Genomic DNA, 22447 nt, shown 5'->3' with positions numbered 1-22447 from the left:
GCCCGGCGCGACACGGGCGGCGGCATAGCGGAGGCCACGCCCCCTGCCCCTGAGACCACGCCCACTCTGGGGCATGCCTGCCAATGGCAGCGGAGGAGGGCGGGGAACAGTGGGTTTTGCAGCGCGGCGGCGATTGGCTGCGCCGGCGCCTCGCTCCCATTGGGCAGCCCGCAGACGCTTGGGTGGGATTGGCTGGTTTCAAGAGCGAGGACGGCGGTTGCCGGCTGGCCATGGAGGCTGTTCCCTGCGACCGGCACGGTGAAGGGCGGCGGGGCGGGGGTGACGGGGCTGGGGGGGGTTCCCGCTCCCGCTCTGACCGGTTTCCTTCTTCTGCGCCCTGCAGGGTCCCTCTGCTTCCTGAAGACGGGCGTCCGTGATGGCCCCAACAAGGGGAAGAGCTTCTACGTGTGCGGCGCGCAGGGCCCGGCGGCCTGCGGCTTCGTCCTGCCGGCGACGTAGGTGCAGGGCCGGGGAGGGGGAGGGACGGGTCTTCCCCCCCACCGTGCGGGTGTTTTGAGGGAAATTCAGTGCTATGTCAGGAGTCGTAAACTTTTATTTTCTTAGCCACGTAGTCTTTGAGAAGACTTGCGAAGTATTCAAAAACTTAACCTTATGAAGTTCAACCAGGCCAAGTGCAAGGTCCTGCACCTGAATCGGGGCAGTCCTAAGCACAAATACAGGCTGAGCGAGAGTGGCTTGAGAGCAGCCCTGAGGAGAAGGACTTGGGGGTGCTGGTGGACGAGAAGGTCAACATGAGCAGGCAATGTGTGCTTGCAGCCCAGAAAGCCAACTGCATCCTGGGCTGCATCAAAAGAAGTGTGGCCAGCAGGTCGAGAGAGGGGATTCTGCCCCTCTACTCTGCTCTGGTGAGACCCCACCTGGAGTACGGCCTCCAGCTCTGGAGTCCTCAGCACAAAGAGGACATGGACCTGTTGGAGTGGGTCCAGAAGAGGGCTGATCGGAGGGCTGGAACACCTCTGCTATGAGGACAGGCTGAGAGAGTTGGGGTTGTTCAGCCTGGAGAAGACAAAGCTCCAGGCCAGGTTGGATGGGGCTTTGAGCAACCTGGTCTAGTGGAAGGTTGGAACTAGATGGTCCCTTCCAACTCTAACCATTCTACGATTCTGTTTTGTCTCAAGTAATTGTTTTTGGTGTTGCTCTTCCCTGGGCAGCTTGTCTTTATTCTTCCTCTTTTCCTTTCCTCTTTTCAGTATTCCTGCTTCTCACTGCTTGATCCATGAGGGATGCATGGTGGAGCTGCAAGTCCTGGTTCAGCAGGACACAGATGAATACCGGTAAATTCCTTAAAGTGGGGAAAAAAAGGTTTGTTGTACAGGTTTGAATGCTTGGCATTGTTTGATGGCGGCTGACTTGCAATTTCCTTCTAGAATTGAAAAGGCTTTTCCAGCCTGGAGGCCTTTACTTAGCATGTTTCAAAATGTTTGCTACTTTTATTAGCAATTATATTCAATGACATAAGCCTAAGTGATCAGCTAATGTTTGTTTTTTAACAGAACTGAACACGGCTCTGTGATTGGGTTCATCCAAAACTCACAATGGTTGCATCAAATTCACCAATTTTAATTCTGATAAAGTTCTTGCAGCAGTCCTAGTTGGCTGCCAGTTTGAAAAAGATCACATTCAAAGTTTTTCTGTTCCTGAGGTGCTTTAAAGATGAGGTGACCCATGCAGTTTAACTAAAAGAATAGCTGTTTCCTTACACCTTGAAATCATAGGATGCTTCTGAGGCTCTGAACATAGGCAATATTTTTGCCTGAGCAGTTAGGTTTTTTTATTGCTCAAATTAAAAAACAAGCAACCCAAAAACTGAGGGATTTTTATCCAGAGAATGATGCTTTTGTAAAAAGCTTTGCTGCCAGTGTTCTTGGTCTTTTGCTATGCAGAAGACTGGTTGTAAAGTGCAGATCGAGAGAACTTGTCTGCAATGGTTTTGATGCAAAGTACTTTTTAAAGAATGCTTATGTCATAATTTAACCCTGCCAACAACTAGCACTATGCAACCTTTCACTCAGCCCCTCTTCCACCCCAAGAAGGGGAGGGAGAAAAGGCGGGCAAAGGGAAAAAAGCAAACCTCATGGGTTGAGGTAAAGACAGCTTAATAGAACAATAAGGGAAAAGGAAAACAATAATAATGGTAAAATAATTTACAAGACACAAGTCACTCTCACTGCCAGTGAATTGGTTGCCCAGCCCAACCTGAGCAGAGATTGCAGATTCCCCTCCCCCCATGGCCACCCCCCATTTATATACTGAGCATGACATCTGTGGTACAGAATATACCATTTGGCCATTCCGTTGTTCTGTCTAGGCTCCTTCTCAGCTTCTATGGGAAGCTGAAAAAAGTCCTTGACTAGTATAAACATCACTTAACAACAACCAAAACAATATGCATTATTGACATTCCTGTCATACCAAATCTGAAAACACAGAAATCACTAGAAAGAAAATTAACTCTATCTCAGCTGAAACCAGGACAGTTTAGAGTTCTTTTACTGGCTCCTGTAGTTCAAATCATGTTTTATTCTTTGGTAGGTTGTTTTACCGATGCCTTAAAAGTAAGTTGAATGGGAAGAAATGGTGTGGAAACATCCCATGGCAGGTATGACTGTTTCATTTGTATTACAGTATCAGCTTATTCCATTATGACTTTTCATTTTGTATACTGTAGTTACCTCTGAGATGACGTAGTGGGAGAGCTTGTGTTTTCTAGCTGAAAAGTGTATCAGCCTGCTGTCCTCCAGATGAGACTTCTCTTACTCCTAAATTGTGTCAAGTAATCACTGTTCTCCAGTCTTAGAAGAAACTTGGGTTTGATCTCCATCCGTCCTCTTTTCTTGAGGATGATGCTGTTGGGACTTGATCCCCAAAACCCACGGGAATGGCAAAGAAAGCAGAAAAAGCAGCAGTTTTGTTTTGTTTTCCTTGTAAAATGTTTATCCCGATCCTGTTAAAATGATAAGAAAGATGTTTATAGAGAATGAAGTCTTGCATGAGATGATCAGGTTGTGTGTATAGTTAGCAGGCTTTAATAATTTGTATGTTAGCACTTACTCACTTGTACATATTGCAGGATCCAAAAGCTACCAAAGTGTCAAAAGCCTTAGAATCCGAGATCAACACAGCACCTCTCTTCAATCCCACCAGCCAAAGGAATCCGTTCAAAGTGATAGACAAGAATTGTGAACCATCATCCTGGAAACAAATTAATCAAGGAAATGGAGACGACAGTAAAGCAAAAGGAGTAAAAGCAGAGAAAGAGAGCATGCTGGTGTCACATAAAGAAAAGAAATCAACCTCTGATTCCTCCGTAGAGAAAGAACCTCTAGAAGGGCTGAAAACTAAAAAGAAGCAGTCCATGGGAAATAGGATAGATCCAGAACTTAAGGAAAGCACAGTGTCAGAATCTAAACTTGGCCTTTCTGAGACTTGCAAGGGGAAAAACACCCTTTGGGAGGAAGACAAATATAGTGGCAGCGGCAGGGAGTCCAAGAAGTCTTCTGAGTGTGTGGAGAAAGAGCCAGGTGGGAGATCAAAGCTCTTTCCTCCAAGTCTTGGAAAGCAAAGTATGAGTACCAAGCCTCCAGAGGAGGAGCAGCTTGGAGAGAAAGGCTTAAAAAGCTGTGGGGATAAAGAAACCAGGGAGAATGTATACACTGGTCAGAATAGTGGAGAAACTAAACCCGTGTCTAAAGAAGATGCGATTTCCCCAGCGTTGCAACATGCTGCCCTGAAGGGAGGAGCAGAGGCAGCGCTGCCCAAGACACAAATCAGGCCAGGGCTGGGACAGCCTACTGATGAAATCTCTGGCAGTGACACTGGTGAAGTGGGACTTGTTTATTCCTCATCGGGTAAAAGTAAACCTGAGAAACCAGTTGAGGGTTTGCAGTCAAGGGAGATTCCTTCAGGAAAAACGGTAAAGAGTGTGCAGGGCACATCTTTGCTAGGAGCTGCAGCATCGCATCACGTGGAAGGACCTCAGGACCCTAAAGCTCTTCACAACCATCTTGTAGTCCAGCTGAAGCAGAAGAAGGTAACTTATTGCACCTATTGTTCCCTTTTCTTTTTTTCTTTGGTTTTGTGTTCAGGGTGACTTCTCTTACTCATGACAGGCATCAGAATATGGTATTGCCAATAACTACGTTCCATAGTTTTTGTTATAAAAACCCCTGTTTGCCTAGAGCTCAGAACAGAATCTTGAAATAAATTGAACTATTGTTCTTGCTAGTATAGAAAGAAACATGCAAGTAGGTTGAACCTTTGGGTGCTTTGAGAGAGAAGATTGTCCAAGTCACTTAACTGCCTGTTCATCCTGTTTCATAAAAAGGTGGAGGTCCTGCGTCCTTCCATTTCTTCTAAAGTACACTACTGGTTAGTTTACTTTCTGCTAAAAGACTATTTAATCACACTAAATGGCACTTAAATGCTTTTTGAGATTGTAGAATGGTATCAAAATACAAATTACTATGGCATAAAATTAGTGTTTTTAAACTTCTGACCTGATTGTTCTCTGTTGTCAGAGAGCTTGGTAAGAGTGCTCATGTTTTGGATTCTTTTTTGTTTTGTAGAGTACATTGGCTACAGTGAACATTCAGCTGCTGCCAGATAAAGGGGAACGGTTATTAAAGCAAGTGCAGGATTTGGAAGCTGCACTCAGTGCTCTTAATATTTCAACAGCAGATACTACTGGAAAAGGTAGGACTAAATTTTTTTTCCCCAGAACTTTGCAAAACAGTTTGTCTTACTATAGTTGTTAATATTAAGGAAAAATAGCATAAACTTACAAACATGCCATATATAATGTCATGTGGTCTGTATGAAGTGTGTCCATTGAGAATCACTGAAGATGAAAAGCATTAGTTGCAAAGCGTGTGTCTGGGAGAAGATGAATGGAACAACTCAAAAGCTTCCTCTGAAGTGTGGTGGCTTTCCAATTGAGTTTTCTCCCATGGTTAGGTCCCAGGGCTAGTTCTCTTTCCAACTTTGGCAACATGATTGAGGCAGGTGAGAACTTGCCAGTGAAGTGTTAACTTCCTCCTTGTTGCAGTATCCAACCATGCTGCTTATGCATATTTTGGCTGCTGTGTCTGAATGTTTCAGTTACCAGATACAAGATAAGCAGCATGCCATTCCTGTAAAGTAATTTCCTAATTCCATTAACTAGTCGTAATCACCTGTGGAAGAGAGACATTTTGTTGTTACCTGTATGGTCACCTCGACAGGAGAGTTACTTTGTGATTATAATGGCAATTGTGCTGATGAAAAGATCCGGTTTGACAGCTCTGGAAACTCAAGATCTCTATCGAGGAAGCAGTAACTCACAGGCCACCACGCATCAAGCAGTCCTAATGTCTTATACTATATCTGCTTTTAAGTGAGACAGGCTTTTCCAGGAAGGAAAGAAAAGCTCACGAGCTTTTGGCCCGTTCATTCTTGAATGTTTTGATAGCTTTTGTAACCAAAACATGACAAGAAAGGTGTCTTTAAAAGGAGCAAATCCTCTGGGAACAGTGTGCAGAATTGACTTTGTGTTTCGCTGATTTGACCACAAAGTTCACTATGTTGGTATAAACCACGCGTTGAGGCTTGAGCTGAACTGCATCATCGCCTGTCATGTAGGAGCAGGCTAAAAGCATGCGTGTTAGTAGTTGCAGTGCCTCAGGTGATACAGTAACCTACTACCCTGCTGTTAAATCCATGTGACCACTTAATAATATTTTGCAAGCAGACTGTTGGGCAAAACGAAGGCCCTTCTCTGGGCTGTAATGCAAGGCTCTGAGGTCCATTGTGCAACCTTTTCAACCTGCTATTCCTTTCCTCTTAAGGGGAGGATAGCACGAGCAGCGGCTGCTGTGAGGAATCTTTGCCTAACCCATTTGGCAGGCCAGGTGGTACGAAACTGATAACACCACTACCACTCCAGGATCCTACAGCAAGAACCTCTTCAGGCTCACACAGTCACCCCTCTGCTGCTGCTACTTTGGGTTCCAGTGAATATTATGGCCACAGTTTTGGAAGTAAGTACAGAAAGACTTTTTCTCATTAAAGACAACACTGGTGAGGATTATTCAGATATAATCCTGCAACTTGTGGGTATACGTGAGAGTACTAAACTTTTTTTGTTACTGTGAGCTGCATCTGTAGCCACTGAGATCAGTCTCCGAGGTGAAAGATCTGCTTGGGAAGATTAGCTTTGTAAACATATCTCATGCATACTGCTGTATCTTTCCAGTGAACTCTGGTGTGCAGAATCTATATGGAGGAAGAATGACAGAAGACCGAATCAGGGCTGTACGCAGCGCCACAAGTGAGGCTATTAATCATCTTCACAAATCTCTAGAATCCTGTCCGACAGAACAGACAGTAGCCGAAGACCCCTCTGAATTGAAGGTGAGTTGGCAAGAATAGAGGATGTTGTGCTGTTGTTCTTCCTAGTAGCTCCAGCTGCTGTGTTTGGATTTAGTATAAGAATAATGGTAATAACACGTATTGTTTTAGTTGTTGCTAAGTGATGTTAACAGTAAATCAAGGATTTTTTCAGCTTCCCATAGAAGCTGAGAGGGAGCATAGAGTATATAAATGGGGGCTGGCTGGGGAACAGGGATCCACAATCACTGCTCAGGACAGGATGGGCAATCGATCACTTTATTTTGTATATTCTTTTACCATTATTACTATCATTATTATTTTTCTCTTCTGTTACTGTGCTGTTAAACTGTCGTAATCTCAACCCACAAGAGTTTTGTTTTTTTTTTTCCTCCCTATCCTCCCTACCCTACTGGAGCTGGGATGGGGGAAGTGAGTGAACAGCTGCATGGCCCTAGTTGCCAGCTGGGGTTAAACCGCCATGCTTTTAAGAGTCTGTAGGGGTCTTAGACTTGTTGAGAAAAGGGGGAATGTTCTCAGTCCCTCTCCTTGACTGTGATGCCTGTTGTGAGCAAGGTAGGCTCGGGTGGATTTTCCACGTGGGTGAGCTGCCTTTGCATACCCTTGGAGCACTGTGACATGCTGGCTTGGTTTGTGCATAAAACATTAGTCAGACTGATCTATGGTACTGCTGACCTCCTGTCTGCAGGAGCTGCTTATCTTGAGTATCCCTGTCCATGTGGGAAAAGAATGGGTAGGCAAACTCCTCTTAGTAAGATTGTGGTAGGACAGTTCAGCTGGATAATGTGGTACAGGAAGCAGAAGTGTCTGAACTTTGCAAAGTGTTTCTTTCAAATCCTCTGTGTCGCCCTCTCAGGTTCCACTGCTGCAGCACCAAAAACAGGCACTCGCATGGTTACTCTGGAGAGAGAGTCAGAAGCCATGTGGAGGAATTCTGGGTAAGCAACAGAACAGGAAAGTGGATTTGGGGGGGCACATATATGGCAGCAACAGTTTGGCACATAACTTACTCTGAGGCCAATAACTGGTTATTTTGTAGGCATGTTGCAGGGGCTTGTTTTTCTGTGTGCTTTGACTAATTACAGCTGTTAACCCATTACAAAATTGTACCCGAGAAATGGTCATACGTGTATCTTTCTTTCCAGGGTTCCTCAGGGCAATTTCTGTTGCAGTATTTACCTCAGTGTAGATCTGATCTAGGAGAGCTCGTTTCTGCAGGTCATCACAACTTCTGTGTGTCTTTTTCCAGCGGATGACATGGGCTTGGGGAAGACTCTAACGATGATTGCTCTCATTCTGGCCCGGAAGCCGCTGAAGACAGAGAAAAGAAAGGAGAAGTTAGAAATATGGCTATCCAAAAATGGTACAGAATTGTTTCCATCATACTGTACATACATTATGATGCAGTGCCATTTGAAATGCCTAAAGCGTTATAGGTTAATGGCTCGTAAACAACAGCCTCTATCTGTGATCACTTCCCTTCTGTAGGGAAATTCTGCTGGGCTTAATGTTTACTGCACTCCCTTGCAAGGCCTTTCTCTTTATCAGTGTCACTTGTTCTTCCATCGGTTGTGTAGGATTTCCCAACTCATTCCTTTATATTGTTTTGGGCTTTACTTTTTTTTTTTATTGATTAGTTAATATGCTGAACCAGTTAAAGCCAGCATATGCTGTTTTGAAAAAAGTCTCATAGTTTTTTCAAAATATGCTTAGTTTTCATAGCATAATGACTTAAATTGGTTACTACTTGCTTCCCAGTAACTGATTTTTTTTTTTTCTCTCCCCTGCCCCCCATAAGATTACTTCTATCTTTTCTATAGATATAAGAGATGTGAAGAATTTTTAAAGAGTATTGTTCTACAACCTGTTGCTGTCCCCATCCTCATGGAATTGGTTGTACTACTTTTTCCTGTCTTGTCAATTTTACTGACTCTGTGTGTTTTTCCTGTGTGATTCAAAATGGTAACATTTCAGTCTTCCAGAATAGCAAAGTATTTATTTGGTATTGCATTGTCAGGAGAGATCAAGCTTAGTTTCCCAATTCTAACCTTTCAGCTTATCTAAAGGAAGTGCACAGATATATAGCATAACCCTGAGTGGACAGGAAGTGATGCATTAGTGTTTAAGTAGACTTTTTTCTACCCCTACCCAAAACTAACAGTCCCCAAGAATGCATTGTGGAGATGTCTGCTTCACAAACTCTGCTCACAGCAAAAGTGGGCCAGTCTTAATTGTTGTGACTTTCCAAAACTTCTATCTTTGTTGTAGTCTAATGTGAAGACGTTGAAACCTGTCTGCAATATTTTCCTGCAGATTCCACTGTTATCCCTTCCCACAGCACTTTAATCATTTGTCCTGCATCCTTGATCCATCACTGGAAGAAAGAGATCGACAGACGGGTGGGCTATGGCAAATTGAGGGTCTATTTGTATCATGGGCCGAACCGAGATAAACACGCAGAAGCGTAAGTGCTAAACCATAAATATGGCCAAAAAAAGTAAAATACTACTTAACAGGGGACTGTGTACATCACAGTTGAAATTCAGTGGCTGTAGAATGATGGAAGAACCTGAAGTACGGAAATGTGGAGGATACAGAAGGTCAGGCTAATTGATGTCTGCTGGCAAGGTGTATATAGGAAAACCTTTATGGCCTGTACCCATGCTGAGTGGTTTGGTGCAGGCTATTGCTGTTTCTGATAATAAAAAAAAGGGGTACACTCCCTGAAACGTCTTCCTTGCACAGATTCTCAGTGGCAGTTTCTTCCATATTTGTGCTTTGTGCTTGTATTTTCTTTTCAGCTGCATGTATAGATCAGAAAATTCTCTACACCACTTCAGGCCATGCTGAGCAGTATTTCTACATGTCAGATTCTAAATAGCGTTCATCTCATGTGGTGTGTGTTCTGTACCACTGACTCTTACTCTCTTCTTGAGCTTGCTGTGTCTACTTCCAGTAATCATAAAATGGGAACAATGTGCCCTTCCTGTTTGACTGCTATGAAGCTCAGTTTTCTGTAAAACTCTTGTAGAACCATGTTCCTAAACCTTGAGCATGCGTTTTGTCTGCCTTGCAAAATGAATTCATCATTTGTTCTTGTTCCTGATTACTACTTTCCTTTCATGCAGGCTCTCTGAATATGATGTTGTTGTCACAACCTACAGCATTCTCTCCAAGGAGGTTCCAACAAGCAAAGAGGAGGGGGAAGTCCCTGCTGAGGACTATGATGTGGGGGTGAGAAGCCATATTGTTGATAGAGGTTTGCCTTAGCGTTTTGTTCTGAGATGTTGCAAACCATTATCATTTCAAGGAGCACCTTATGCTACACTGAGCAGCAGGTTGAATAATTTTTTTCCATAAGTCTCCTGTTGAGTTTGCCAATAAAAATGAAGTGAGAGAAAGTACTGTGAAGTGCCAGAAAAGAGAACAGGATAAAATATTCACAAGAAATACGTTCTGTAGTAATACAAAATACAGTACGTTGAATATAGTTGAAATGTCTTTAAAAGTTATTTTAAGAGGGCAATGATGAATATCATACTTCTTTAAAGGTGAGACTGTGAAGGAACACTAGAATCTCCTGTCAGTATTCTTTGCTGAAGCGCCAACATCGCTTTAAACTACCAGAAACCTATTGCAATCTAGATCTTGCTCTTAAAGCAAACAGGCCTTCGAATTTCGTGAAACTTCAAAGTGGTGCCTATAAAACTGTAGAGAGATCCTGCATTTAAAAGTACAGGATATGCCCTTATAGAATAATTATATGTGTTCCTTTATCCTAGCCTAGCAACAGTTTATTGGTACAGAATGTCTTTTGGGAAGGAAGAGGCGATAAAGTGTTAAAAGCAAGAAAACCAGCAAAGGATTAGAAATTGTCATCAAGAACAGACAAACATTATATTCTTCGTCTTATAAACTTTTGTGGAAGCTTTGGAGAGATTATTTCTTTTGAGAGCACCTCTTACGTGACAGTAAGAGCTCAGATTACTGATGGCTAACATCAGGAAAATGCTTTTTTCTGGAAAAATGTTTGCTTGTGGCTCTTTAGAGAGCCTAGCAAGGTTATTGTGCTTGGTTATAAATAGTCTGCTTTTTCTTTCAGAGTGGGTCATCTCCCTGTTCCCCTCTGCTCAGGGTAGCTTGGGCTCGAGTTATATTGGATGAAGCTCACAATATTAAAAACCCAAAGGTTCAAACCTCTATAGCTGTGTGCAAACTGAGAGCCAGCGCCAGGTGGGCTGTCACCGGGACGCCAATACAGAACAACTTACTAGACATGTACTCTCTCCTGAGGTGAGCTGGCCGCACGTGAACACATGGACAGGGTTCCAGTTCCAGTAGTTCTTAGCTGATGAAGTGCTGAAGTTGGTTTCTAAGTTTGAGAGGTTTCTATGACATGGGGTAGCGAGACTAGTTATATTAACAGTTAAGGCACTGGATTGCAAAGCCCGTGGCTGAGGCATTGTGCAAGGCTGACCATGGGTCTACTGTTGCGTAAAGATATTCTGTTTTCATAGAGAACAAAAGGGAAGCTACTTCAGATCTCCTATATCTCCAAGATGAATATCAACAAAGCCAATCTGAATGAACAGAAGTTTTGTGTGATAATCCTTGTTCCTACCAGGGCAGTCTGGGAGAATCTTATTAAAGAGTGTTGTGCTACAAGGGCTTTGAAGAAAAGGGTGAAAACTTTGGCTTCTTGAAACAAATTATAAACAGGTTAAGCTTTGTGCTCCTTGTTGTTGAAAAGAAAAAGCTTATGAAGGGTGCTGGAGGACCAGAGACCATTTTACATTTGAAATGAATTTTGGATAATTGAAATTAATTTTCAATTAAGAAGTACAGGAGTTTGAAATAGCAAATAATATGCTTTTTGGTGAGTGACAGTGCTTCTTGATGCCCTTCATTTGCTGGTGATGCTTGAGACGTAACAAGCAAAGAGGAAGCGATGGGTACAGAACCAGAAAGATGCTTTCATGGTGCTAGTGATGGTGAGACTTTTGGGTAAACCAGTTATCGGCATCATTACACTGGAAGTCTTCTACAGCTCCTAGCAGTTGTGGCTGAATGGGAAATAGTTTATTTTGGATATCAAGGAATTTGGCTCTCGTCAATCAAGAGTAACTGAAGAACTTTTCTTCCCTTGGTATGAAGTCTCCTTCCCTCATGTTGTAGGTTTCTACGTTGCTCTCCTTTTGACGAGTTCAAGGTGTGGAAGTACCAAGTAGATAACAACACAAAAAAGGGAGGAGAGAGGCTGAGTCTCTTAACCAGGAGCCTCTTACTACGGAGAACTAAGGACCAGCTGGATTCAACTGGCAAGCCTTTGGTAAGAACTTCACCCTCCACAACTAGACAATCATCCCATTGCTTTCCTTGCAGCAGCCAGTCAGTTCTTTACATGCATGAGCTTGTTAATGGGTGGGGTTTTCTGTCTACAGCAGTCTCTTGAGCAAGCGGAGTTGAATGCCTGTGGGACACTTTGATTGCTTATCGAGAAAGCAGAAATATAAAGAAGAATAAAACCTTTCAGTTATGAATTGCATGCGGAGGAGAATATGTTAAGTAATTGCAAGTAGATGCCCACTTAGTGGAAAGTTAGTCTAGGTTTCGGAGCTAGCCTAGATCTCTGAGAATCAAAGCTGCTGCATGTCAAATGGATCTGGTGCATGCTAGAGCATTGGCTTTCTGCGTTACTCTTCACAAACACTGTTATAGTGAGTAGTAGATCGTCAGTGTATCTGCAAGCCGTTCAAAGGTGTAGTTTTGGTGTACTGTCTGATTCTGAATGAGGAACTTAGAAGCTACTTTTACAATGCAATAAATGAATTCCTCCATGGTGTCTCTGTGGAAGTCAATGCTTAGTTGCTCATGCCTTTTGTTGTCAGATGATTTGGAATAAAGATTATAATCTTGAGTGTTAATCAGGCTACTTGGAGTTCAATGGGTATCTAATTGTGTCATAATTGCATTAATATTAATAATTTTAATTAAGAAACAAACAGCTGTCTTCTGTCTTCTAAGACTTTAGAACACTGTGTTAAATCTTGGAACACTGGTGTTCGTGATGCTGTATAAGATTTTTGCACTATTTACATCTGATCCTGTGTATTTTTACTTCAGGTATCTCTGCCCCAGCGTAGCACGCAGTTGCATCAGTTAAAACTGTCAGCAGAGGAGCAGTCTGTGTACAATGTGCTCTTTGCAAGATCCAGGTATGAATGTGAGAAGGGGTAGGGTGTTTTGTGGTTTTGTTTCTTACTGGTGTGAGAAATCAGAACGACAACTCCACTTAAGATGAGCAGAGCTTTTGGACAAATTCCTGTTACTTTTTCCCTGTCTGAATACCTGTTAAGCATGTTTGAAAATATATTGCTTGTTCTGATAATAGCTGAAACATGCATTATTTTTTTTTTCCTCCCATATCTTCCTGCCTTGTATGAGCTTTGTATCCTAGCCTTTCTTGTTGATTTCACGACTCCACAGACTTAGAATTGCAACAGTAGTTCTTAAATGATGATGTGCCAGAACCTGTAAAGGAGAGCATTTATCTTCTTCGCCCTGTGATACTTAAAAATTGGAAATTATGCTGGCCTCTCCAGATGACTGTAATGCAAGCCAGCATCACTTTGTGTTTTCCTACGGTTTCTTTCAACAGTGTTGCTGTAAAGAGTCTTCTTTCATTTTAAATATACATTTAAAGATGTCCTTTTGTTATGAAGAATGTTATCCATTGGGCCCCTGGCTCCTATTGTACTCAAGGTGTTCCAGTAAAGCAGACTTGCTTCCTCTTGTGTTTTCCAAAATGGATCTTGGTTTTTATCATATTCAGGTTAAACAAAACTGTTTGTGATATTTTGTGACTAAATCATTAATTAAGCCATCCTTACCTTCATGCATCATCAGCTTGCTTGTTAACATGGGTCCCTCTTGCCTTTTTTCCTGCTGTAAATCCCACAGTTTTTGTCTTGTTTTTCCAGGTCAACACTGCAATCCTACCTGAAGAGACAAGAGCAGAAAAATGAAGGCAGAGAGTATGCTGGTGGTAACCCATTTGAGAAAGGTTTGAGCACACTCTCCCCTGAAAACATTTGCAGAAGTGACTCTTAAGTGCACAACTGAGGAGGGGGAACAGACCTGGCCACAGGGGATCAGGACTTAAAAAATTCTTTGGAAAATGTTTTGCTGCTCCCCTGATGTTACAAAGAATCCTGCCATAGCATTCCCAAAGTCTGTTCTCACTGCTGTGGCTCTGGGCAAATCTCTTAACCTGCTTAGGTCTAAAACACCCTTCTGAAATAAAGGTGTAATTGCTCTGTTGCTGGAGGTGGCTGGGCAGTGCTTGGGAATGCCTCCAAGAGCTCTTGATATTTTGTCTTCCTTCCTTGGCAGTTGCACAAGAGTTTGCGGTCAGTCAAAAGGAATTTCTGGCAGGCTCCCAAAGTGACTCCCAGGTCTCAAGTACAGTCCATGTCTTGTCCATGCTCTTGAGGCTCCGTCAGTGTTGCTGCCATCTCTCCTTACTGAAAGTGGTAATTGCATTGTATTGTGGCGGTGTGGGGTTTTTTGTTGGGATTTTTTTTTTTAAAGTGTGTAAGTTAACAGACTTTGTAACACCCTTGCATCTCTTAGCTACGGGGTGTATGAACTGAGCCATTTCTAGGACCGTGTGGTTTACAGTCCAAGAGGTTTTAGATGGGGAATACTTCCTACTGAAGAGTTCCTAGCATGACCTATGTGGGCAGCTGTGTCCCTGGAAATACCTTCATTTGGATAAAAAAAAAAATATAATAAAATTGTGATGGCGAAGAAGAATTCTTGATCTTAACCTAGTCTTGAAAAGTGCACAAGTTACAAGTGTGGCCTGTTTGAAGGGCTTGTGTGTTGGAGAGCTCTACAAGTGCCTTGACTGAAGTTGCCTTGCATGAAGTACACTAATCTTTCAGAAGTTTTTGCTGTGTCAAATAAAGCAGCTGTAGAGTAAGTCCAGATACTAAGGGAGTAGGCAAGGATTTATCTTCTAACATCTTTAATCCTGCAATTGTTAACTGCTATGGGAGGGGGAATCTGAGGAGACTGAACCGCAGAAAATGGCTGAGCTGACATGTTTTCCCTACTCTGCTCCTTCTTGGGGCAGAATAAGGGGCCAAAGGGACTGTTGGTCTGACACAGTAGTGTTTCTTATTTGTTCTTTCTTCATATTGCATAGCTTCCTTCAAACCCTGCTGTCCTCAGCAGACACCATGCAGACTGTGGATCAGTACTGAACTTGACCACAGGCTTGACTGTGATCCCTTATTATATTGCTTTCTTTCCCACAGGCTCTGGACCAAGTTAACTTGAGCAGCGAAGGCCTTTCCCTCTCCATTGAGGAGCAACTTAGTGCTTTGACCCTGTCTGAGCTCCAAACTCCTGATTCCAAGTCAACAGTCTACCTCAATGGCACAGCTTTTAAAACTGATATCTTTGAAATCACCCGGGAGAGCACCAAGGTATTCTGCTTGTGACTTTCTTACCTTCCTGGAGAAGCTTGGATTTCAGCACTTTGCCTTTTTAGTTGTTAATTAATTGTCATGCTTTGCAGGCTAAGTTGGCAATTTAGATGAAATCAGGTGAGTAGGTTGATAGTCGTCTGAACCCCTTCTGGGAATGCTCCAACTTATCAGGATGGCAATAAAGCTGTGAGAATCTGACTGCTGAAAGTCTGTCAGTGAAAATCTTGAGCATTGGATTCACAGAAGTTTAGAAAAGCATGCATGTGAGAGCATGGTGCTTGTGAAGAGCTAATGAAAAATAGGATGGCAGCAAGAGCGGTGGCCATAACTTGACTTGTCACAGGAATGTTGGAATCTATAAAACATGCTTGTATAATTTGGTTTCTTAACCGTGTTTTCCAGGGTGGGAGTGTTCTTACTAATGACTATTAAAATATCTTGAAAGTCTGAGCACAGAAGAAATTCCAGTTGAAGAGTTATTTTGATCACTTCCTATTTTAATGAAGAATAGCCAAGCATGAACTGGGTTATGGCAGCAAACAGACTGATTTTTTTTTTTTCCCCCTCAGATAGCTCATCTCTTGGCTGAACTGAAAACTATTCAGAGTCACTCGGATTCTCAGAAAAGGTTAGTAAACATGTCCTTTTCTTTAGTCATAATGATTGAGAGAAGCATGTCTCTTGGCAGCAGCAGAAATAATTTAAAACAATTGAATACAAAACTCCTGGTATGGTAAAATATTGGCAGTACTGCAGTAGTTGAAAGCAGATTTTCAGGGAAAATAATCCAAGACAAAATAGGATAGTTTAAGATGTAGGTAAGTGTAAACGTAAGGGAATGTGTGAGGAATCTCAGGCCTTGAGGTCCCGGAGGGCTGCTCTTTTCTCCAAAACCAGAATTGTGAATAATGTGGTTGTGCTGAGAAATATTTGCCCTCAGCTCTGCAACCCATGCCACCACTGAAAAAAGGTGGGGGAAAAGAGTAGTCATTAAAACTGAACCTGTTTAAGATAAAGGAATGCATAGATTAGAGGATTTAAGTGTTGCTGAAGTCCTGCATCTCTTGCTGTGCAAGTTCTGTCTGTCTTTGCTCTGCACCAGACTGCAGCGTTACAGAGTTTTCTGCTTGCTTTTATTAAGCAAGGTAGAATGCACTTAGAGGTGTGTGGATGCAAAGTAGTTACACCTGTGTTATGTTGGGGGTAGGTTGGAAAGGGAAGTCCTATTTTTGGGCAACTCCAGAGTTGCACCATATGTAGTAAGCTTTTTTCCAAAGTTTTTTCCAAAAAGATTTCCCACCATAAGAATGGGAACACAAACATTACTTTTGTTCCCTACCAAAAAGCTGTTGAACAAATTATTGCCTTACAAACTGTTTAATCCAAAAAGTGTGGGGAGTGCCTAGGGAAATCCAGGTTTGGTGTTGCTACTGATTCATTTTGCACAAAAAGTTCAGAATTGTGACTGGTAGGTGGCAATTTAAAATCCAGAAATAGAGGTGAAACCTAGAGACTTAATTTGTGTGAAGCTTATTGTGTATTAGCCTTCCACAGCAGGTTCTACCACTACACCTACAGGTGAATCTATTTCTGAATTGGGAAGGGACTTGGCTTTAGTATGCAGGTGGGAAGAGTGCCTGAATCATTGTCTCCTCTTAAGTAAGACACTGCAATAACCAAACTGTTACAGTACACACAGAGCTTGTTCTAAACTCCTTTTTCTCTCTCTCTCTCCAGTGTTGTTGTCTCTCAGTGGACAAGTATGTTGAAAGTTGTGGCTGTGCATCTCAAGCGTCTAGGGCTCAAGTTTGCAACAGTGGATGGCTCTGTCAATCCTAAAGAGAGAATGGATGTGGTAGAAGAGTTCAATAACAATCCCAAAGGGCCTCAGGTATGCAGTCAGGCAAGAGAAACAGTTCCTAGTGCTGCTGTGAGCATCTGTGATAACTGACTTCGTGATTCCATTTGCTGGCACTACTTTCATCTGGATCTCTAGGTGCCAAGATCAGCAGGGAAGGAGGTAGCTGTAAAAACAAATTTACATCTTGTAATAGGCAGAAGCAGCTGCTAAAAAACTCCTTTTGATGTTAACCTTCTGTACTGAGATCATCTGACTCCAAAGCTAGTTCAAAGGTTGTCCAAGCCTTCAGTGTGTTCAAAGATGTTTTTGCCACAGAGAGTAATGTGGAAGGTGGGCATCTAATTAGCTCTACTCAGAGCAGATTGGTTGTTTCCAGCTCATGCTTCTGCATTGGAGGATGTTTCTTTCTGTATATCACCTGCTTGACAAGGAACCTGTAAGACTTTATTGCTGTTTTCCAACGCATCTGACACTTTTTACCAGACTAATCTTTTTGAGAAGAGAGGATGACAGTTGAATCTGTGAATGAGCCTAAAATTAATAAGAGCATATCTCACACTGGTATAAAGATAGGAAGACTGGGATTGGGGCAAGAGAAGTCATAGTTTTGCACACATCCAAAATAAGGTGACTTCTTTCACTTTTGAGTTATTGGGGGTGGTGGCGTTTAAATACTGATGAACTACAGTGTGTTGTCTCTTCTTAAAAATAGCTTCTAGTCTGAAAGACCGAGGGAAGGAAGCTTGCCAGGTGACTAAAGACATCTGAATCCAAATTAACTGTTCATAGTGATTACACTTTCATCTGGATGCTGACATTCCTGTTGGTGAGGCAGGACAGGCTGTCTCCTCTGAGGATGGATCTGTGACTGGAAGGGGAGAATGTGGTACCTTAGCTTGTTTTCTTTGTTGGATTTCTTGAACAAGCTATCTACAAAATAGATATTTCTCCTTCTAGCTTTGAACTTAAACAAAGGAAGATTTCTGCCAGCTATACGAATAGCTGACCCCTTAAACAAGATCAGGGTTTTAAGGTACCATACCATGAAATAGAGTTGTAAATATCTATAGCAAGTGTCTCTGTCCTTAATTGAGTTCTCTTCCTGCTGCACAAGAAATCTTCTCTAAATTGACCATCTGCTATATCCCTTATTCCTCCCCGGCTACTCATCTTTTTCTGGATACTAGGTTACGTGGAAACAAAGTGGAAGGAGTAGCAGGCCATTTCAGTCCATTTGCCTGTGTTTAAGTAGTCAGTATTGTTAATTCAGAGTTGATGCTTGATTGGGCCTGTTGTTGGCAACGGGCTGTCATCAGAGAGGCCGGTCATCTGAGGAGAGAGACTGAACTTCCCAGTCCTTCCTCTAGTCTGCCAAAAAAAAAAAAAGTATCAGGGTAGTATATATGGAATGGTAGGCTGGCCTCTCTGAGCCATAACTTCCATGTCCAGGCTTCTGTGCCTCATCAGGTAGCATCTGGTAAGCTCCCAAACACATAATAAACATATGTATGTAATATAAATATGATAAACATATCCTTTGGTTCAAATTAATATGGAGTATATGAAGCATTAATTTTCTGGAAACAGGCTCCTTAACTGAACTCTCTTTTGGCCTTTGAAGGTATTGTTGATCTCGTTGCTGGCTGGAGGTGTTGGTCTGAATTTAACTGGAGGAAACCACCTCTTTCTCCTTGACATGCACTGGTAAAGAGAAATAAAAGTTCCGTCTCAGAGGATATATGTAGGGCATGCAGCTTGCCACATGTATTGTGATGTCTGATACAACTAGGTTAGGAGGGAAGCATTTAGCTGAGTGTAAGGGTTAGTTATTAGTTGTGGAAAAGTGTTTTTACTATGGCCTTATTCCAAGACATTCTAATTTGTCAATCCAGTGCTTACTGCCATGAAGTACAGTTCTGTAGGGACAAAAAAATAGAGGAGGATAACAGCAATCCAAAGAAGCAAGTATGCAGTTTGTATCACAAAATGATACTGGAGACTTGGCAGTCCCTGGCTTAATTTCTTACAGTAATGAAAATGGTACAGTAATGCCTACAGGAATTTGTCTTGAAACAGATCGATTGTGTGGAGCATAGTCAGTAATTGGGCATACCTAGCGTACCTTGGGGTTTTACAGGGTTATGAAAATAGTGCATATGAGTTCCTAATATTTATGTTGTCTCTCATCAAAGTCAGAATCACAATTTTTAAACTAAGTGTTGCTCATGGGAACTTAGGAAGAAAACTAATGAGCTTCAGTACAAAACCAGCTGCTGAGTAGCAGCATTAAGGCGATGTTTCTACAGTATGGAAGTTACGCCAACAAGCATTCCCTGTAACCATGTGTCAAACAGAAACATTTCTCATGTAAATATTCTTGACCGAAGGCCTCTTTCAATGGAGTTTGCCTTCCTGCTTTGCTCTCCTCTTTCCTTACCAGCTACTCAGCATTCCCTTGAGTACTAACTATTGGCCAGAAATACAGGGCTACATGGAACAGTGGTCTAATTCATACAGCTGACTTTGTGTGGCATTGCAGCATACTTCTACCAAGGGCAAAGGGAGATACAGTCAGGGTGAACATTGGTGAGCAGGCTAGTAAACCTAAGGTAACCTGGGAGTGGTTTTAGTTCTACAGAGGAAGAAAATGGGATGCTCTGGAGGCAGGAAAATGAGGCAAGCACAGAGGCTTTGATATTTCAGTTATTCCTGAAGATAAGCCCTTAAGCTATCTTTTTTTTACCATGCAGGAATCCTGCTCTCGAGGACCAGGCATGTGACCGCATTTACCGAGTGGGGCAGCGGAAGGACGTTGTGATACACAGGTCAGGATTTTCCTCAGCAGTGAGTGAGGCTGTTGCTTATGTACTGTCTGGCGTTTGTTTGGGAGGCGAGGCCTTAGTTTGAGGCTTGTTTCTTTACTTAAAGCTAGGCATAAGGTCTGACAGGGGGATTGGGGCTTGGGCACCGAGATAGAGACCACGTGAAAATGTTTCTATGTGGCACTTGCCTGCGTGTTGCTGTCCTGATAGCTAGCAGAGTTGTATTGTTTTTCAGCCAATGGTTTAGTGGGAATGATCCTGTTCATTCCTGAGAACAACTGAGGCACCAAACCATTTCTCTTCTTTTGTTGAGTGGAGGTTTTTCACTGTGCTCCCTAAGCGTGGACCTTTCTAATACCACTAACGTAAACGTAGAGCACTTATAATAAGTGGCAAAGTTGACTTTTTTTAGAAAAAGCATCTGTAATTGTAAGGACTAAAAGGCTAGCTTGGTTATTGTAAATGCACAGCAAACTCAAAGGAACTGGAATCTAAAATACTATTTTGTGTACAATGCTTTTAGTGTAATAGGTGCCATCAATTATCAAACAATCACTACAGGATTTTGTCACAGAATTACTATTGCTTCACATGACCAAAGTTGAGGCCTAAAGTGCATCAGACTTTTTTATTTGAAATGTTGCAATACCTGGATATGAGAACAGCTGTTTTCTGTGCACGGGTATGTTTTGTCAGTCACATAATAGGCTGTTCATTTTTAAGTGAGACAAGTCTTTTGAAATTTACTGGGAAAGTGCTGATATAATGCTGATGCTTTTTCCTAGCAGTTGAGATGATGTGTCTTTGGTTTTGGTTTTTTTTAGGTTTGTCTGTGAAGGAACAGTAGAAGAAAAGATTGTACAACTCCAGACAAGGAAGAAAGTTCTTGCCCAGCAGGTGCTGTCAGGCAGAGGGGAGGCCTTCACTAAGCTCACTCTGGCTGACCTCAAAACTCTCTTTGGCATCTAATTATCCTTTACAATACACAACGGAAAGTGATTTTATACCTACAGTTAACGTTGCTGACTTCAACAAAGGACTGCTGGTTTAAGGTGTTTTTTTTATTTTGAACAAATAACTACATTTTTATACTGTCCCAGGAAGAGAAGTTACCGACTTCAGGAATTTGGTTTAATACTAAAATTAGATTGCATATCCAAAGGTTAATCAAGTTATAAATTAAGCTATTGTTTTAAGACACTTTTGAGTAAATATTAAAAACAAACATTTGCTTGTTTCTTGGTTTCCTATGTTATGCTTTTTAGTCAGAAAACTTTCTTTTCTCTTTAGGACAGGAGAAGCACAGGCATAAGTGAAACAAACAGGAGAGACAAGTGTGAGGTAGGAAAGTTCAGAGGTTGAGTGGTGAGGTTGGGTGGGCATGAAGGAACCAAAAAAAAAATTAAATTTTTGAGCATGATGGTATAAGACGACTATATAAACTTTAGAATGTGTAAGTAACAAAACTAAGGAAGGACTTAGAGGAATACTTCATTTTCTTTTTTGTTCCTTGGGAGGACTTTTTATATCTGAGAGAAGCATTTCCATCCCCTGCTTAAAATATTTATTCAAGCAGGGAAATAGATTTCTGTTCTGTTGCTATGAAACAGAACCTGAATTCCTGATTGTTGTGGTTTGGTTTTTTTTAATTCTTCAGAGTATTAAATAGCGTAAGGTTGCCTTGGTGCAAATCTTTTAACGTATAGACTATTCTTCTTTAGAAGATGCTCTCATTTTGTAATAGTAGATGAGGTGCAAGTCCTTGATTAATGGTTTGTATTCCTCTTGCTATTAGAAATGGTATGTGCAGGTGGGTGAAGTTTCTAGGAAAATACTTTTTTATTGGTGGTGCATCTGCCCCGTTTCCATCTCTCTCTGCTGTGCAGGTGAAGCTGTGGCATTATTCCAATTTCTTGCAGAGATACAGGGGCTAGAGGGCACAAAGATAGTAATTTGTATTTTTTGTGTGTATGTGTCCATAAATTCAACCATGGTGGAAGTGCCTTGAGCAGCTCTCAGAACCAAGGAAGGCTGTGCAACTTGGGCAATTTAACCATAATCTCAGTTTGGGCAAGATAGCAAGGCAAATGAGCAGTGTGCCACGCTGGTTTTCTGAAAAAACATCTCAGAACGTCTTCCACAAGGCAGGAAGCCATGGACTGACTTTCCAAAAGTACTTTATTTTGGCTTGGATGTTTAGGTGAGCAGAACTTGGGTTATAGTTTCTTCTCTGGAGTTCACGTATGTTCTGGTCTGAGCTCCTCTCCCTTTCCTTGGAGTGACTGTTAGCCTAGCAGGCTTCCCTCTTTAATGTATATTACTAAATACAGTATAAGCTAATCTCCTGTACACCTTATGCCTTCATTCGGCGTGTCTTCCTTTGGCTGAATGTGAGTATAGTCACAATGCAGGATAACTGTTAGGTGTATCGGATATTATTGTGGGTATTAATTGCTTTTTCTATTTGTATGAAATTCTGTCCAGGAAAGGGCTTTGGCCTTTTTTAGGAAACCCCAACAACCCAGGGGCTAGGAAGTGACAGTCAGCTTAACTGAGAGAAATTCTGAAGCTGAAGCTCTAGCACCTACCTTTAGACACCATCTTCTGAAATGGCAGATTAATGCAGCTAAGAGAAATGAATGAAGAATATGTGGGTTTAGTATTCAAGGTCAAATTCTTAAAGGAAGTGTGTTGGGAGGGGGGAAGTGGTTTGACTTCACACTGAGCAAAAGCGTATCTCAAAATACAGCTAAATAACGTTAGCCCCTGTGTAACCAGGCCTTTGAATCTCACTGCAACACAAAAATATTAGGGCTTTACTTCTTTACAGAAAAGCAACTTCGCTATAACAGTTAATATAAAGA

At 42.0% G+C, this 22447-nt stretch overlaps 1 protein-coding gene across 1 annotated transcript; it reads left to right on the top strand.

Annotated features, from left to right (window-relative positions):
• The first annotated feature begins 198 nt into the window (after positions 1–198).
• TTF2 (transcription termination factor 2) lies at positions 199–20808 on the top strand. Its single transcript, XM_054197180.1, has 23 exons — positions 199–258; positions 344–455; positions 1212–1295; positions 2554–2620; positions 3092–4051; positions 4587–4713; positions 5844–6035; positions 6251–6408; positions 7262–7343; positions 7655–7768; positions 8719–8869; positions 9534–9639; positions 10508–10698; positions 11581–11734; positions 12529–12620; positions 13386–13468; positions 13798–13937; positions 14727–14897; positions 15470–15528; positions 16638–16791; positions 18383–18465; positions 19512–19586; positions 20408–20808. The coding sequence occupies exons 1-23, from the start codon at positions 231–233 to the stop codon at positions 20550–20552; spliced, it is 3528 nt and encodes a 1175-aa protein (XP_054053155.1). The 5' UTR covers positions 199–230; the 3' UTR covers positions 20553–20808.
• Positions 20809–22447: the final 1639 nt, after the last annotated feature.

The sequence above is a fragment of the Rissa tridactyla genome, chromosome 1 (genome assembly GCF_028500815.1).
Source record: "Rissa tridactyla isolate bRisTri1 chromosome 1, bRisTri1.patW.cur.20221130, whole genome shotgun sequence".
In the NCBI taxonomy this organism is placed as follows: Eukaryota; Metazoa; Chordata; class Aves; order Charadriiformes; family Laridae; genus Rissa; species Rissa tridactyla.
This window is presented reverse-complemented; position numbering and strand designations above follow the sequence as displayed.

Coding starts and splice junctions, on each gene's coding strand:
- TTF2 (XM_054197180.1), top strand. CDS start 231: ATGGAGGCTGTTCCCTGCGACCGGCACG. Junction 6,036..6,250: donor TTATGGCCACAGTTTTGGAA/GTAAGTACAGAA, acceptor GTATCTTTCCAG/TGAACTCTGGTGTGCAGAAT. Junction 14,898..15,469: donor TCACCCGGGAGAGCACCAAG/GTATTCTGCTTG, acceptor TTTCCCCCTCAG/ATAGCTCATCTCTTGGCTGA.